The 15461-nt window shown below is 39.2% G+C and overlaps 1 protein-coding gene and 1 long non-coding RNA gene across 2 annotated transcripts; both read left to right on the forward strand.

Annotated features, from left to right (window-relative positions):
- Positions 1–3026: 3026 nt before the first annotated feature.
- LOC109216716 lies at positions 3027–4746 on the forward strand. Its single transcript, XM_019380901.1, has 3 exons — positions 3027–3053; positions 3158–3544; positions 3724–4746. The coding sequence occupies exons 1-3, from the start codon at positions 3027–3029 to the stop codon at positions 4744–4746; spliced, it is 1437 nt and encodes a 478-aa protein (XP_019236446.1).
- A 7988-nt stretch (positions 4747–12734) lies between these two features.
- On the forward strand, positions 12735–14154 carry LOC109216718. The gene is made up of 2 exons (XR_002066540.1): positions 12735–13166; positions 13845–14154. It is a non-coding gene; the product is annotated as an uncharacterized LOC109216718 (long non-coding RNA).
- The last annotated feature ends 1307 nt before the right edge of the window (positions 14155–15461 follow it).

Consider the following 15461-nt stretch of genomic DNA (forward strand, 5'->3'; position numbering starts at 1 on the left):
ATTGAGCCGCTTCAAGGGTATGTTTCTGATCCATATGCAAAAGTTTTTGACCCTACTGTACGGTGCATGTACCATTCTAATGTCCAGGGACATAGCATTGAGGATTGTCGGGCTTTGAAAAAGGAAATAGAAGAGATGATTCAAGAAGGAATGGTCGTGGTCCACAATAATGGCACCCTAAACGCCATGACCAAGCACACATTGTTAGGATGATTTACAATGACAAAGAATATGGAGACGGTTTGGTGGAAAATGTCAAGAACCTGTCCACTGAATGCAAGGCAATCAAAATTGTTGACGATCTTGTTTGATGCTGATGTGCAAATTCATAGCTAAGATGTTGAGTTTGATAATTGGAAAGTCGCTCCCTTCCTTGCCGGGAAGGAGTCTTGGTAACTTATTTTGTCATAATTTCTATCATCCGGATTATTTCGAGGTTGTGATCCAGATGTTGTTTGTTTGTCCTGTCATCAAACATCTCTATCCTTTAATCAATGAAATGCAACTTTTTTCCCCTCTTCTTTGTGTCATTTTAATCCATTGTGTTTAGTTCTTCTTGCATATATATTTCTTTTCACGCCAATTTTAGTGGCACGACATGCATGCGGAGTTTTCGGCTAGATTAAAGAAAGCTTGTCCAATCTTGAAATGAATTGAGGAAAAACACTTGGAGGATAACTAAGAGGTTGAAGAACTTTGATGATAAGCCTGTCACATGGAACCAGAATAGTCATATCCGTAGAGGTTAAAGATTTTTCTCTCAAACCTATCATGAATACCGGCTTAAGGATAATTGAAATTTTTGTTGGGCTAATCGATGAAAAGCTTTTTTATCCATGGCCTGCATAATCTAATCATGCACGTGATTTTTGCCCTAAGCAAATTAATTCCAAAAAAAAAGTTTCAAATAATTGACTTCTTTACAATTTTTGTGAATTTTATTAAATTCTTGTGTTAATTGGTTGCATTTTATTCATATAAAAATACAAAAAAAATATATGCACTTGCATTTAGGAATTTAATTTCACAATTTTGGTATTAATTAAGTATAAATTAGTTCTAGAACAAATTTTAAAGAAAATCGTAAAAAAAAAAATAGTTTCTTTGCACCTTTAATTGTTAATTGTTGCAATCATCTTTAAATAGAGTTTTAAATAATTTTAGAAATTAAATAGTGTAACTAGGTCTTTGTTTGGTTTTAGCATATTATAAAATCAGANGTCTAAAGTTTTGACCGAGATTAGAACTTCCCCAAGGGCGCCGAAGCATGGAGGGGGTATCTTCAAAAGTTAACTGCTACTGGAATCACATGGAAATACCACTCATTCTCACCAAAAGAGGTCATATACAGGTCTTACCACCATTTTTTTTGATTTTGATGGGTCTTCGGGGTTTTCAGCCGTATGTACCTATGAGAGCCCTACGCCAATTAGGTCGAAAACAAGTCATGCCCACAGTGGAGCACATGCAAAGATGCATGTGGGAGGTAACATCGGAGGATCCTGTTCGTGAGGCCTATGCTAAGCAGGTTTGTGATAAAATTAAGGTGCTTGAATTTCACACTATGATAGAAGATCAAGATCAAGGAGAGTTAGACCCCGCGTATTTTGAGTGGTTCTATGACCAAGATGCTTTTGGATCTAGGCAAGAGACAATTCTTAAGAGCACGACAGAATGGGAGACTGAAATTAGAACAAGAGTGGGGCAAGCCAAGGAGGAAATAGCAAGAGACTATGAATCCACCATCTGCGAACTACGTAGGGATATAAGTTGCGTCAATGTGAATAGGGATTTGCAGTATACTGAGTTTAAAGAGGAGAAAACCAAATTAATACACGAGGTTTAAGCGCTTCAAGCACAGCTTCGACAAGCGAGAATAGAAGCCGCTACTCAGCAACAAGCGGCCATTCCAAAGCACGAAGAAATGCATTACAACCTTATCATCCATGATCGAAGGGCTTGGGCCAGGGCTGCAGAATCAAGTAAGAACTAGCTAGAGAATTAGCTAGCAAGGGTCCAGAACCAGCTGAATCTGGTGTCACAATACGAGGCGGATATATCAGAGATAGCTAATAACCATGAGCGACACATCCAGTTTTTAAGTCGGAGCCAGGAGCATGTTAGAAGGAGGGTCTATGAGGTGGCTAGTTATACCGCTCGAGGGTGTGTGACTTGTCAGGGTTTGACCCGAGAGCAATTTACGATAGCGCCCAACTTCGCACGCCACATTGCCACAGACTTAAGGCGCATATACCATGATATGTGAGGTTAGCCGCAGGAATAAGCACCTTAACTACAATGATGCCGGTGGATTCTCATTCGGAGATTAGAGTCTTCTATTAGTTGGCAGTCCACTTTGATTGTTCATTTGTAGTCATCAAGTTTGTAAGAGTCTTTTAGTGTTTTGAGTCTTGCTTAAATATTCGTCTTGTTTGAGTCAAGTCCGGTCTTGTTTAAATATTCATCTTTTGGGTTGTATCTTTATGTAATTTTCCTTTGTCTTGTACCAAAAAAAAATCAAAAATCAATGAAAAAGATTTTGTTTTGGGAAAATTCAAAAATGAACCAAAAAAAAAAAGTTTTTTTTGTACATAAAAAAAAGGAAAACTTTATTTTGTTAATTTTTTAAAAAAAAGGGTCATGTCCTTGAACTACGTAATGATTTGATTCATGCGGCGACATGATACGTAGGCAACCCCCAAAAGGTTCGACCGAAATATTTTTCAACGGCTCTAAAATAAGGGAAGGTGTAAAAAAACCAAAAAAAAAGGAAAAAAAGAAGAGAGAAATAAATAAGAGTGTCAATAAGCAGCAACCTTATAAGCCGGAATGAAACATGAAGCCTTCCAAAAGCATGTTAGAGACGTGATATGTTAGGAGCATAGCATAGTTACGTGTGATTCGTATTTTTAAAATGCTTAACCCTAACACGTTTGTTGCCTCTTATATAGTAAGCTTAAGGTGGTTGGTTTGTGGTGAAACTGGCAACACATCATTACTTGACCAGATCTAAGGGGAAGGTAACGATGGCTAACAATGATGAAATTGAGTTGGTTAGTTACGACCCTCTGGGTCAATTGGTTGAGCAAGAGTCGGAGGAAGTAAGAAGATTGAAATATCAACTGAGTATGTGTATTTGGCTTGGGTCTCTAGTCAGCCTCCGCCTCAGGGTCCCTCTGAGGGAACTTCCACCATACCCCAGGCTACTCAACCACCGCTCCCTGCAATGAGCGATCACATTCTACCACCAGGGTATGTGCCCAACTACAGCTTCCATACCGTCCCTGGTATCTCTAATGCGCAGCCTTCTGCCACATCGGTTAGGAACACACCTCTCATCGTTTCTGGTCTGCCTGTGTATACAATCCCCCCACCAAATCTTGTGACGAGGCCAAACATCGAGTCGCTATCTCATGTTTATGATGGCGAATACTACTCTCCAGACATGTCTTTTAAGGGTTCGGCTCCACACAGTCAGACCCCACAGTATGTGTTACCTGCAGAAAATAAAAAGGCTATAAAGACAGTAGAGCGAGACGAGATGGTCAGGAAAATGAAAAGTCTTGAGCAGAACATAAAGAACATACAAGGACTAGGTGGTCACAAAAGTGTCTCATTCAGTGATCTGTGCATCTTTCCTCACATCCATTTACCCCCAGGGTTCAAGACACCAAAATTTCAGAAATATGATGGACACGGCGACCCTATCGCCCACTTGAAAAGGTACTGCAACCAGCTGAGGGGGCAGGAGGAAAAGAAAAGTTGTTGATGGCTTATTTTGGGGAGAGTTTGGTAGGGGTAGCCTCTGAATGGTTCATTGACCAAGATATCTCTCACTGGCATGTTTGGGACGACACGGCCCATACTTTCGTCAAACAATTTCAGTATAACATTGATATTGCGCCAGATCACAATTCCCTATCCAATATCAAGAAAAAACCGACTGAAAGCTTCAGGGAGTATGCCGTTATATGGAGAGAGCAAGCATCCAGAGTTAAACCACCCATGGATGACCACGAGTTAATCACTATCTTCCTTCAGGCTCAGGGTCCTGATTATTTTCAAAATATGATGGCTGCAATGGGCAGACCTTTTGCTGATGCAATAAAGATAGGAGAAATGGTCGAGAACGGCCTCAATACTGGCCGAATTATAAGTCAAGCGGCTCTCAAAGCAGCCACCAAAGAAATACAGAATAGGCCGAATAGCTGTGTTAACCAAAAGAAGAAAGATGAGGAGGCCATGATGGCATCACGGGCAAAAAGAGGCCAAAAAGGAACATCCCAACCCTCGAATCCACGATACTCAGTTGCTCCACAGTATGCAACTCAGTCTTTTGCCAAACCATCCAATTGCCAACATATGCAGGCCCCAACTCTAACATACCTTCATCCACGACATCAGAACTTTCAATCACTCTACAACGCTCGTCCAAAACAAGAGTGTGAATGGGAACATAAGCGGAGGGACAATTTCATGCCAATCGTAGAATCCTACACAAGTTTGTTTGAAAGGTTGAAACGTTGTGGCATGATTGAGCCGCTTCAAGGGTATGTTCCTGATCCATATGCAAAAGGTTTTGACCCTGCTGTACGGTGCATGTACCATTCTAATGTCCAGGGATATAGCATTGAGGGTTGTCGGGCTCTGAAAAGGGAAATAGAAAAGATTATTCAAGAAGGAATGATCGTGGTCCAAGATAATGGCACCCTAAACGTCATGACCAAGCACGCATTGTTCGGATGATTTTCAATGATAAATATGGGGACGGTTTGGTGGAAAATGTCAAGAACCTGTCCACTGAATGCAAGGCAATCAAAATTGTTGACGGTCTTATTTGATGTTGATGTGCAAATTCGTAGCTAAGATGTTGAGCTGATAATTGGAAACTCACTCCCTTCCTTGCCGGGAAGGAGTCTTGGTAACTTATTTTGTCATAATTTCTATCATCCGGATTATTTCGAGGTTGTGATCCAGATGTTGTTTGTTTGTCCGTCATCAAGCCTCTCTATACTTTAATCAATGAAATACAACTTTTTTCTTTGTGTCATTTTAATCCATTGTGTTTAGTTCTTCTTGCATATATAATTCTTTTCACGCCAATTTTAGTGACATGACATGCATGCGGAGTTTTCGGCTAGATTTTAGAAAGCTTGTCCAATCTTGAATTGAATCGAGGAAAAAACACGTGGAGGCCACGTAAGAGGTTGAAAAACTTTGATGATAAGCCTGTGTCAAGATCACATTGAACCAAAATAGTCATGANTATATATATATATATATATATATATATATAAAATCGAAAATCATTGAAAAAGATTTTGTTTTATAAAAATTCAAAAATGAACAAAAAAATTGTTGTTTTTGTACATAAAAAAAAGAGGAAAACTTTGTTTTGTTAAATAAGAAAAAGGGAGGGGGGTCATGTCCTTGAACTACGTAATGATCTGATTCATGCGGCGACATGATACATAGGCAACCCCTAAAAGGTTTGATCGAAATATTTTTCAACGGCTTTAAAATAAGGCAAGGTGTAAAAAAAAAGAGAGGAATAAATAAGAGTGTCAATAAGCAGCAACCTTATAAGCCGGAATGAAATATGAAGCCTTCCAAAAGCCTGTTAGAGATGTGATAATGTTAGGAGCATAGCATAGTTACGTGTTATTCGTATTTATAAAATGCTTAACCCTAACACGTTTGTTGCCTCTTATATAGTAAGCTTAAGGTGGTTGGTTTGTGGTGAAACTGGCAACACATCATTACTTTACCAGATCTAAAGGGAAGGTAGCGATGGCTAACAATGATAAAATTGAGTTGGTCAGTCACGACCCTCTGGGTCAATCGGTTGAGCAAGAGTCGGAGGAAGTAAGAAGATTGAAACATCAACTGAGTGATGTGTATCAGGCTTGGGTCTCTGGTCAGCCTCCGCCTCAAGGTCCCTCTGAGGGAACTTCCACCATACCCCGGGCTACTCAACCACCGCTCCCTGCAACGAGCGATCACATTCTACCACCAGGGTATGTGCCAAACTACAGCTTCCATACCGTCCCTGGTATCTCTAATGCGCAGCCTCCTGCCACACCGGTTAGGAACACACCTCTCGTCGTGTCTGGTCCGCCTGTGTATACAATACCCCCACCAAATCCTGTGACGAGGCCAAACATCGAGCCACTATCTCATGCTTACGATGGCCAATACTACTCTCTAGATATGGCTTTTAAGGGTTCGGCTCCACACAATCAGACCCCACAATATGAGTTACCTGCAGAAAATGAAAAGGCTGTAAAGACAGGAGAGCCAGATGAGATGGTCAGGAAAATGAAAAGTCTTGAGCAGAACATAAAGAACATACGAGGACCAGGTGGTCACAAAAGTGTCTCATTCAGTGATCTGTGCATGTTTCCTCACATCCATTTACCCCAGGATTCAAGACACCAAAATTTCAGAAATATGATGGACACGGCGACCCTATCGCCCACTTGAAAAGGTACTGCAACCAGCTGAGGGGTGCAGGAGGAAAAGAAGAGTAGCTGATGGCTTATTTTGGGGAAGGACTGGTAGGGGTAGCCTCTGAATGGTTCATTGACCAAGATATCTCTTACTGGCATGTTTGGGACGACATGCCCAGACTTTCGTCAAACAATTTCAGTACAACATTGATATTGCGCCAGATCGCAATTCCCTGTCCAATATGAAGAAAAGGCCGACTGAAAGCTTCAGGGAGTATGCCGTTAGGTGGAGAGAGCAAGCATCCAGAGTTAAACCACCCATGGATGACCATGAGTTAATCATTCTCTTCCTTCAGGCTCAGGATCCTGATTATTTTCAAAATATGATGGCTGCAATGGGCAGACCTTTTGCTGATGCAATCAAGATAGGAGAAATGGTCGAGAACGGCCTCAATACTGATCGAATTATAAGTCAAGCGGCTCTCAAAGCAGCCACCAAAGAAATCCAGGCCGAATAGCTGTGTTAACCAAAAGAAGAAAGATGAGGAGGCCATGATGGCATCACGGGCAAAAAGAGGCCAAAAAGGAGCATCTCAACCCCCGGATCCACGATACTCAGTTGCTCCACAGTATGCAACTCAGTCTTTTGCCAAACCATCCAATTGCCAACATATGCAGGCCCCAACTCTAACATACCTTCATCCGCGACATCAGAACTCTCAATCACTCTACAACGCTCGTCCAAAACAAGAGTATGAAAGGGAACATAAGCGGAGGGACAATTTCACGCCAATCGTAGAATCCTACACAAGTTTTTTTGAAAGGTTGAAACGTTGTGGCATGATTGAGCCGCTTCAAGGGTATGTTCCTGATCCATATGCAAAAGGTTTTGACCCTGCTGTACGGTGCATGTACCATTCTATTGTCCAGGGACATAGCATTGAGGGTTGTCGGGCTTTGAAAAAGGAAATAGAAAAGATAATCAAGAAGGATTGATCGTGGTCCAAGATAATGGCACCCTAAACGTCATGACCAAGCACGCATTGTTCGGATGATTTACAATGATAAAGAATATAGGGACGGTTTGGTGGAAAATGTCAAGAACTTGTCCACTGAATGCAAGACAATCAAAATTGTTGACGATCTTGTTTGATGCTGATGTGCAAATTCATAGCTAAGATGTTGAGCTTGATAGTTGGAAAGTCACTCCCTTCCTTGCCGGGAAGGAGTCTTGGTAACTTATTTTGTCATAATTTCTATCATCCGAATTATTTTGAGGTTGTGATCCAGATGTTGTTTGTTTGTCCTGTCATCAAGCCTCTCTATCCTTTAATCAATGAAATACAACTTTTTTCTTTGTGTCATTTTAATCCATTGTGTTTAGTTCTTCTTGCATATATAATTCTTTTCACGCCAATTTTAGTGACATGACATGCATGCAGAGTTTTCGGCTAGATTTTAGAAAGCTTGTCCAATCTTGAATTGAATCGAGGAAAAAACACGTGGAGAACAAGTAAGAGGTTGAAAAACTTTGATGATAAGCCTGTGTCAAGATCACATGGAACCAAAACAGTCATGAATACTGGTTTAAGGATAATTGAAAGTTTTGAAGTTTGGTTGGACTAATCAACGAAAATGTTTTTGCCATGGCATGCATAATCTGATCATATCAGGGAAGATGACCCAAATCCCCAAAGAAGGTGCATTCCAAGGAATTTAAAATGATTAGCTGGTACTGAAGTGCACCCTTCTACATCAGGATAAGGACCAAGAAAAGGTGACTCCAAATTGTCAAAAGTCATTTGTTGCGAACAAGATATTGACTACGAAACTATACAGCTGACAAAACCAAGAAGAGAGTCATGTCCATCAATGCCGAACCTGAGAAGAGATAGAATGTTTGGCATTCTTGAGGCTGGGAGGCCCTTTCTTCTGCTACCCCTTTTGACCCTGTTTTATTTTTCTTCGACCCCCCCTCTTTTGGAATCAAGTATAGAGTCAAAAAAAACGAAGATCCATGCCACCAGAAAGGTAGGAGCTAGGACAATCTGATTATAAAAAACAAAAGAGAAGAAAAGGAAAGAGAAAAGAAAAATGAATAGAAAAACAACAAAGAAATATTTCATGTTAGTTTGAACTACGTTTGACGTGATTCCTGTAAAGGATACGGAGGCAGCTCTACACGAGGGTTCAGTCTAACCAAATCAAAAATCAAAAATTCCCCAGTATCTGAAACTGGGGCGGAATTTTTTTATTTTTTTTATTTTATGAAGAGTCGATTCCAAGAGTTGTAAATATACAACCCTATCATCTTGAGTCTATTTTGAGCCTTAATGTGACCCTTTCTTTCTAACCCCCTCCAAAAGCCTTCCAAATGAAGACCTTCCAAATAGTCTTAAGAATGCCAAGGAAAACACGCAGTAAGCAACAGTTGTCACACAACGTAGAACAATGTCAAGTTGCTTGCACAAAAAGCTAAAACAAAGAAGAGATAATGAATGGAAATGAGAGAGTCTTATTGGTGAAAACCCTCATAGAAACTATAAGGCGATGGTAAGTAGAGATAAATAAATGAGAGAGGCCGGTTGGTGAAAACCTTTCAGGGCACCACTGGTCGAAGGTGAGCTGTGATTTGATGCAAATGATTGGCACAAAGAGGCCAAATTCAAAGACGAAAAGGAACAACAAGAAGAAAGGGTAGATTGGTTGGATAGATTCGGCCGCTCAGTCCAAAATGCATGTCATGATCATTAAAGTTGGCTACCATATTCAAAGGAGCCCCTTTTTTTTTCTTTCTCTCCACGTAAAGTGGCATTTTCAGTTAAATACTATTCCTTCTCACTTTTGCATCGCGTCATTTTATCCATTTGCATTTTTATTTTGAGTCAGTCTTTGTTAAAACAACCGAGAAATGATTTCAACATCTGTTACCAGCTTTCCAATTGTACAAAGCGAGTTCTATCCTGGCACATCGAAGAGGACATACCCAGGAAGAAACATGCACAATAAGCTTGTCGAAGCTAAACGAGATCTGAGGGTCCATGCCAACGGAAGTTCTAAAAGTTTGCTGGTCTATTTGTTTAGAAGTCAATAAAGAAAGGGCCACAAAATTGGTCACTATTTCGTGGAAGTGCAAAATAAAAGATGTTGAGGCATACGCGGCAATGACAAAGGCATGAATCCAACTCTGATTTCCTCTGATAAGCCGAACAATGTATTTTGAAGAAATCAAAAAGGTCACTAAGCAAGACTTGCTTCATGGGCAAAGCTGATAGCACCACATACACAAACTAAAAAAAATCAAGTTTGATTTTTAAAGGAAAAACTGCCAAAGTGAAGATTTGCTTTATTGACAAGGTTCAACAACACCTTAGACATCCGGCTTTGAAATAGCTGGAGGCGACAGATAGAAAGCTAAAATTTCCAGAACACGGTACAGAGCCTCCTAGTCGTTGGGTACCATTACTTGCAAATCAGTTCTCTAACAACGAGGTGGCCGCAGATTCAAACTGATCAAGGCATGCAAGGCCACAAACCGACCACCATTGTTAAACTCACAAATCTTTCTTTGTTTGAAGCAGGAAACAAAGCAGTGTAGAATTGAAGTTCTCAAAGGACGAATGTCACCAAATGTGAGTTCTTCAAGCTCTCTGCTTTTTCTTTCTAGATATGCCTATAATGACATCATTAGCCACTGCATTTTCCAGCATAAGGTACATCAGTCCTTAGTTGAGGTCCCATTTTGACATAGGGCACACCACACCCTAGTCGCATGTTTAGTATAGGGTACACCAAACCCTAGCCGAATTTTCCACTATAAGGTACAACTATCTTTAGTGAGGTTCTATTTGATACAAGGTATACTATCCCCTGGTTACTTTCCTTCTTAGTGATACAGGGCGCCAACCCCTAGTTACATTCCTTCTTAGTAGTATAGGGCGCCAACCCCTAGTTACATTCTTTCTCAATGATACACGGCGCCAACCCCTGGTTACGTTCCTTCTTAGTGATATAGGGCACCAACCCCTAGTTACATTCTTTCTCAGTGATACAGGGCGCCAATCCCTAGTTACATTCCTTCTTTGTGATATAGGGCGCCAACCCCTAGTTACATTCTTTCTCAGTGATACAGGGCGCCAACCCCTGGTTATTCCTTCTTAGTGNAAATAGGGCACACCACTCCTTAGCCGCATGTTTAGTATAGGGTACACCAATCCCTAGCTGTATTTTCCGACATAAGGTACAACAATCTTTAGTGAGGTTCCATTTTAGTACAAGGTATCCTATCCCCTGGTTACTTTCTCTCTTAGTGATACAAGGCGCCATCCATTGTTTACATTCTCTCAGCGATACAAGGTGCATATCCCTAACCATATTCTCTCTTAGTAATACAGGGTGCCAACCCCTGGTTACATTCCTTCTCACTAATACATGGCGCCAACCCTTGTTATATTCCCTCTTAGTGATACATGGCGCCAACCCCTGGTTACATTCTTTCTCAGTGATACAGGGCGCCAACCCCTGGTTACATTCCCTCCAAGTCTTTCAACCTCACTCGTAGGTGACGCACTTCCTAGCTTGAGTCATTCCAATAGGAGACGCACTTCCTACTCTGAAACATTAATCCCAGGAGACGCACTTTCTAGTCCAAGTCCTTTAACCTCACTCGTAGGAGACGCACTTCCTAGTTTGAGTCATTACAATAGGAGACGCACTTCCTGATCTAAACCATCAAATCCTAGGAGATGCACTTCCTAGTACAAGTCTTGCAACCTCATTCCAATAGGAGACGCACTTCCTAATCTAAACCATCAAATCCAAGGAGACGCACTTCCTAGTCCAAACCTTTCCACCTCACTCATAGGAGACGCACTTCTTAGCTCGAATCGACCCTGTTCATTCTAATAAGAGATGCACTCCCTAATATGAATCATTAATCCTAGGAGACGCAATTCATAGTTCGAGTCCTTCAATTTCGTAGTCATTCCAGTGCTACCCATGGGAGATACACCTCCTAGTCTATGTCTTATCCGTTCTACTCCTAAGAGAAGCACATTCGATTCAGAGCCTTCTGTATCATTTTTGCATCTTTCAAATAAAATAAGCTGATCTGCAACTTTACCCAATAACTCACAAAATTTTCTCAGTGCCAAAGTGGGGCAGAAAATTTTGTTCATTTTGTTCATCTTTGATGGCTTTGCAGGCCCCGCCTCAGAGCACAGGTTGTGACGATCAAAGCTTGCCGTTTCAGTTATCATCAGAAGAAAGAAGTCTTTCGATCACAGTTTAGTTGGAGTTAACTTTGAAAATCTGTCAATAACCCAGCTTCTGAAGATTCATCATCTCAATTTCGGATCAGGAAAGCAGGCACTGAGATTGACTCATAATCTTTTCTTCAAAGAGCATCAAGATCCAAACTAAGGTCAACACAAACAAACAAGTCAAGAATCAAGATTTGACTCCAGAAGACACATAGATAGGAATTTTTAACTCTTAGTTTGCAGAAATATATAGTTCTCTCTCTCATCCTTTTGATGTAAGCAGTAAGTAACAGTAATAGCAATAACAACAACAGCAACAGTCTTAACTCCAGTGCCTGGTAGTCCCAGCTACCAAATTTTCAGAACTACACTGACCTGATTCCTTTATAGCCAAGGATATGTAGGCAACCTCGGAAGCAAGGTTCGCTCACCTTTTTTCAAAAAATTGCTTCCATTGGAGTGATATGTGAGCAAAAATTAGCTATGGCATTCACTTTTCTTTGCATGAAAACTCTTCATGTTCTCGAGCAAAGAGGAGCAGCTGTGAACACCTAATTTTTGCACTATTTTAACACCTCCTAAAGTTATTAGCGTTTTGTTATTTTAATTGTTTTTCTCAAATTTTGTGTCTTTAATTGCATATTTCCTATCATGAAAATACCAAAAAATAATAGTTCTTCCTTCATTTGTGCATTTTAGGAATTGACTAACTTTTCAATTGGTGAATCAATCTAGTTAATTGATCATTTGAATAAGTTATTTAATTAATTTATTTATTTGTGTAAATTTAGTTTAATAAGTAGGATTAAGGAAGAAATTTGGCCAAATTTGAAAGAAAAAGAGTGCAAGATAAGGGGCTGCTATTGAAAGGGTCCGAAACTACGTAGTTTTGCCTCAAAACTACGTCGTTTCATTAAGTGATTCAAAATTAAATCTCATCCATTCATCTCTCCCTCATCCAATGGTCCACAATCAATCTCCCAACTAGGTATTTAAGACTTAGAAATGCTGAAATTTTGCCCCATTTCACCCATAATTCTTTTCTCCTTCCTCTCTCTTCACTCTCTCTTTCTCCATAACCGCCGCCTCTCCACCGCCGCCGAAAATCGCCCACCGGCGGCCGTCCACCTCCAAATCACCCAAAAATCGCACCATACAATCTCCACATTCTCCTCTTTACATATCTATAAACCAAATCCTTAACAAAACCCTCAAACTCCTTGAATTTTAGATCTAGGAAACTTAAGCCGCAACTTTTTTGCCCAAATTCTTGAAGTTCCGGCCACTAACACCCCACAATACCTACATCAACGGATAGAGCTCCTCAATACCTACCTATTGATGTCAATTCTACACCAAAAATCCGGCGACCAAAAGTCCGGCCAAATTCCGGCGACCTCCCCGAACGCCCTCGTTTGGCATGCCACCATTTTTCGGCCACTTGAAATTTAAAATGGTAAAAAATACTATTCTTTTTTCATGGTTGATTTGTTTTATTATTTTTTCAGATTTTTATTTTTTTTGCCTCTTATTAATTATTTTAGCATTAGTTTTTGATGTTTTGAAATGCTGAATTTTTTGTTTTTACATTGGTTTGAATTGGTTAGTTAGTTTATTAGTTTGTGAAGGGTAAAAGGTAAATGATGAAATAGGGTACTAGTAGCTTACTTTTTACTAGTAGGGTGGGCGGAATGATATTTTTTCTCCTTGTTTCGGCTATAGCAGATTTTCAGGTTGTCCTTTCACCTTTTAGACAGCCTTTGAACAGTGTTTAGCACACAAAAGTTAGTCCTTTTGGACAAAAGTGGCTTTCTTTGCCAACTTAAGGGCAGCCCTTTCCTCACTTTACACACACTCTATCACACATTTGCTAGACATTTTTACACACTAAAAAATATAATTTTAGGAGTAAAAATCAGCAGCTGAACTTAAAGAAAGTAAGCTGAAATTTTAGCTTTATGAGTGCTTCTTAGAGTGAAAACTCTTTCAAAAAAGAATAAGTCTTTTAGAGTTGATTCTGGGTTTCTTCTCTAAGGTTTTCGGGCTGTTTAAACACGATTTTGCTGCTGTTTTCTACTATTTTTGTTGCTGAAATTTAGTTCTTCCCTGCTGACATTTTCTTTCTGCTATCCAGGTAATTCTCTCAAAGCGCTACTGTAATTTTGAGTCAAGAACGAATAGGAATGAAGCAGATTTAAGTATTATTCAGCTTCTTTTTGAGCTTTAAATATCTTGTTTTGTGTAGGATTTTGTATGTAAGCATGTGTAATGAATGTTGACCTTCTTGTTTAATTGTGGTTGACACCATATTTTAAAATATTTTGGCTCATAGCTCGTTGTCTTTTTCTTGTCCGTTGCAATGTATATTTGAGGCCGGAAGATTATCTCGTATTTTAACCTAATGCATGTTTCATGAAAAGGAAATATGATTTCTTTTAATTTTATAAGTTTTTCCTTTTAGTAGCTTATTGAGTTTAGTTTGCCTGAGATTTGTTAGCCAATGTTCAACAATCCGTGATGTTCATTTCCAAAATTTTTATTAGTGTGTTATTTCTTGTAATTATTGTTTTATAAGTATTTTGGTGTGGATTTATTTTTATGATCATAAAATAGTAGTTAGGTGATGAAAAGGATAAAATATTGGCCCCTGCAAATATAATAATGGTTTATCAATAGTTAATAGTAAGTTGGATAGAAAATATAAAATGCTAGGCCCAAAGTTAATAACTAATCTTTGGCCCAAAATGACCATTTAACTTCTAAAGGGGCCAGCAGCACAAGTGATTACTTTAATTGGACTCAATGCCCATGACAACCGAAACAGGCCGACATTTTCAATATAAGTGAGCTGGCCCATCACTAATGGTTCCATATCTATTTTTATATATAATTAAAAAAAAATAGTTTTTTCTTTTATTAAAATAACATTACAACTTAATCTCCTTAATAATTAATTTAAACGCAAGGCAACTAGTAGGTGCGCTTTAACTTTTTCATTCACGGACTCGTGCGCGTAGCGTGATATTAACTCTTAATATTTTAATCCAATAATCTCATTGTCACACCTCTTTTTGCCACGCAACCCTATTATGAGGTTGAGTTAGAAGAGTTTTTCCAATTAAAGTGACGTTTCGAAAAGGGATTATTTATTATTTAGAGTCGCCACTTGGAATTGAGTTTTGGTGTTCCAAGTCACCTTTTATTTGAATCCTTTTTTAAAAGGAATTGACTCTTAATTTATGGTATACGAAAAGAGAAGACTGAGTAAGGAATTCTGTTGACCGAGGGGAAGGTGTAAGGCACCCCTCGAGTCCCGTGGTTCTAGCACGGTCGCTTCTATTGACTAATGTAAGGCTTAAATCAATTTTTTGCTATTCTTATATTTTATTGATTATGGATTATTTATTATCGCTTAATTAATTATTATATATTTTTAATTATGTTCACTAAGATGGGGTACACACAAGGTATTCTTTAAAATTGAATGTTAAACCAAGGTACGAAATGTACACACGGTCAAAACATAATTATTTTAATTTGAAAGGTATCAAGACGCGGGAATGCGCACACGATCCTTTTATTAATTAAGCATATCAATCCGAGGTTCGGATATGAACACATGGACTAATAGCATATTTAGAATATTTAACTATTTTTGTCTCTTGTATATTCGATATATTTAATTATGTGTTTTTTTTTTTTTTTTTTACTTATTGCTATGGATCTTGAGTTAATTCTACTCTTGAATTAT

The sequence above is a fragment of the Nicotiana attenuata genome, unplaced genomic scaffold (assembly GCF_001879085.1).
Source record: "Nicotiana attenuata strain UT unplaced genomic scaffold, NIATTr2, whole genome shotgun sequence".
NCBI lineage: Eukaryota > Viridiplantae > Streptophyta > Magnoliopsida > Solanales > Solanaceae > Nicotiana > Nicotiana attenuata.

Bases quoted from the DNA above. Each gene is read 5' to 3' on its own strand.
- LOC109216716 (XM_019380901.1), top strand. From the start codon at position 3,027: ATGGCTAACAATGATGAAATTGAGTTG. The intron at 3,054-3,157 runs GTTAGTTACGAC...GTCTCTAGTCAG, and splicing joins ACAATGATGAAATTGAGTTG to CCTCCGCCTCAGGGTCCCTC. The intron at 3,545-3,723 runs GTCAGGAAAATG...CCACTTGAAAAG, and splicing joins CAGTAGAGCGAGACGAGATG to GTACTGCAACCAGCTGAGGG.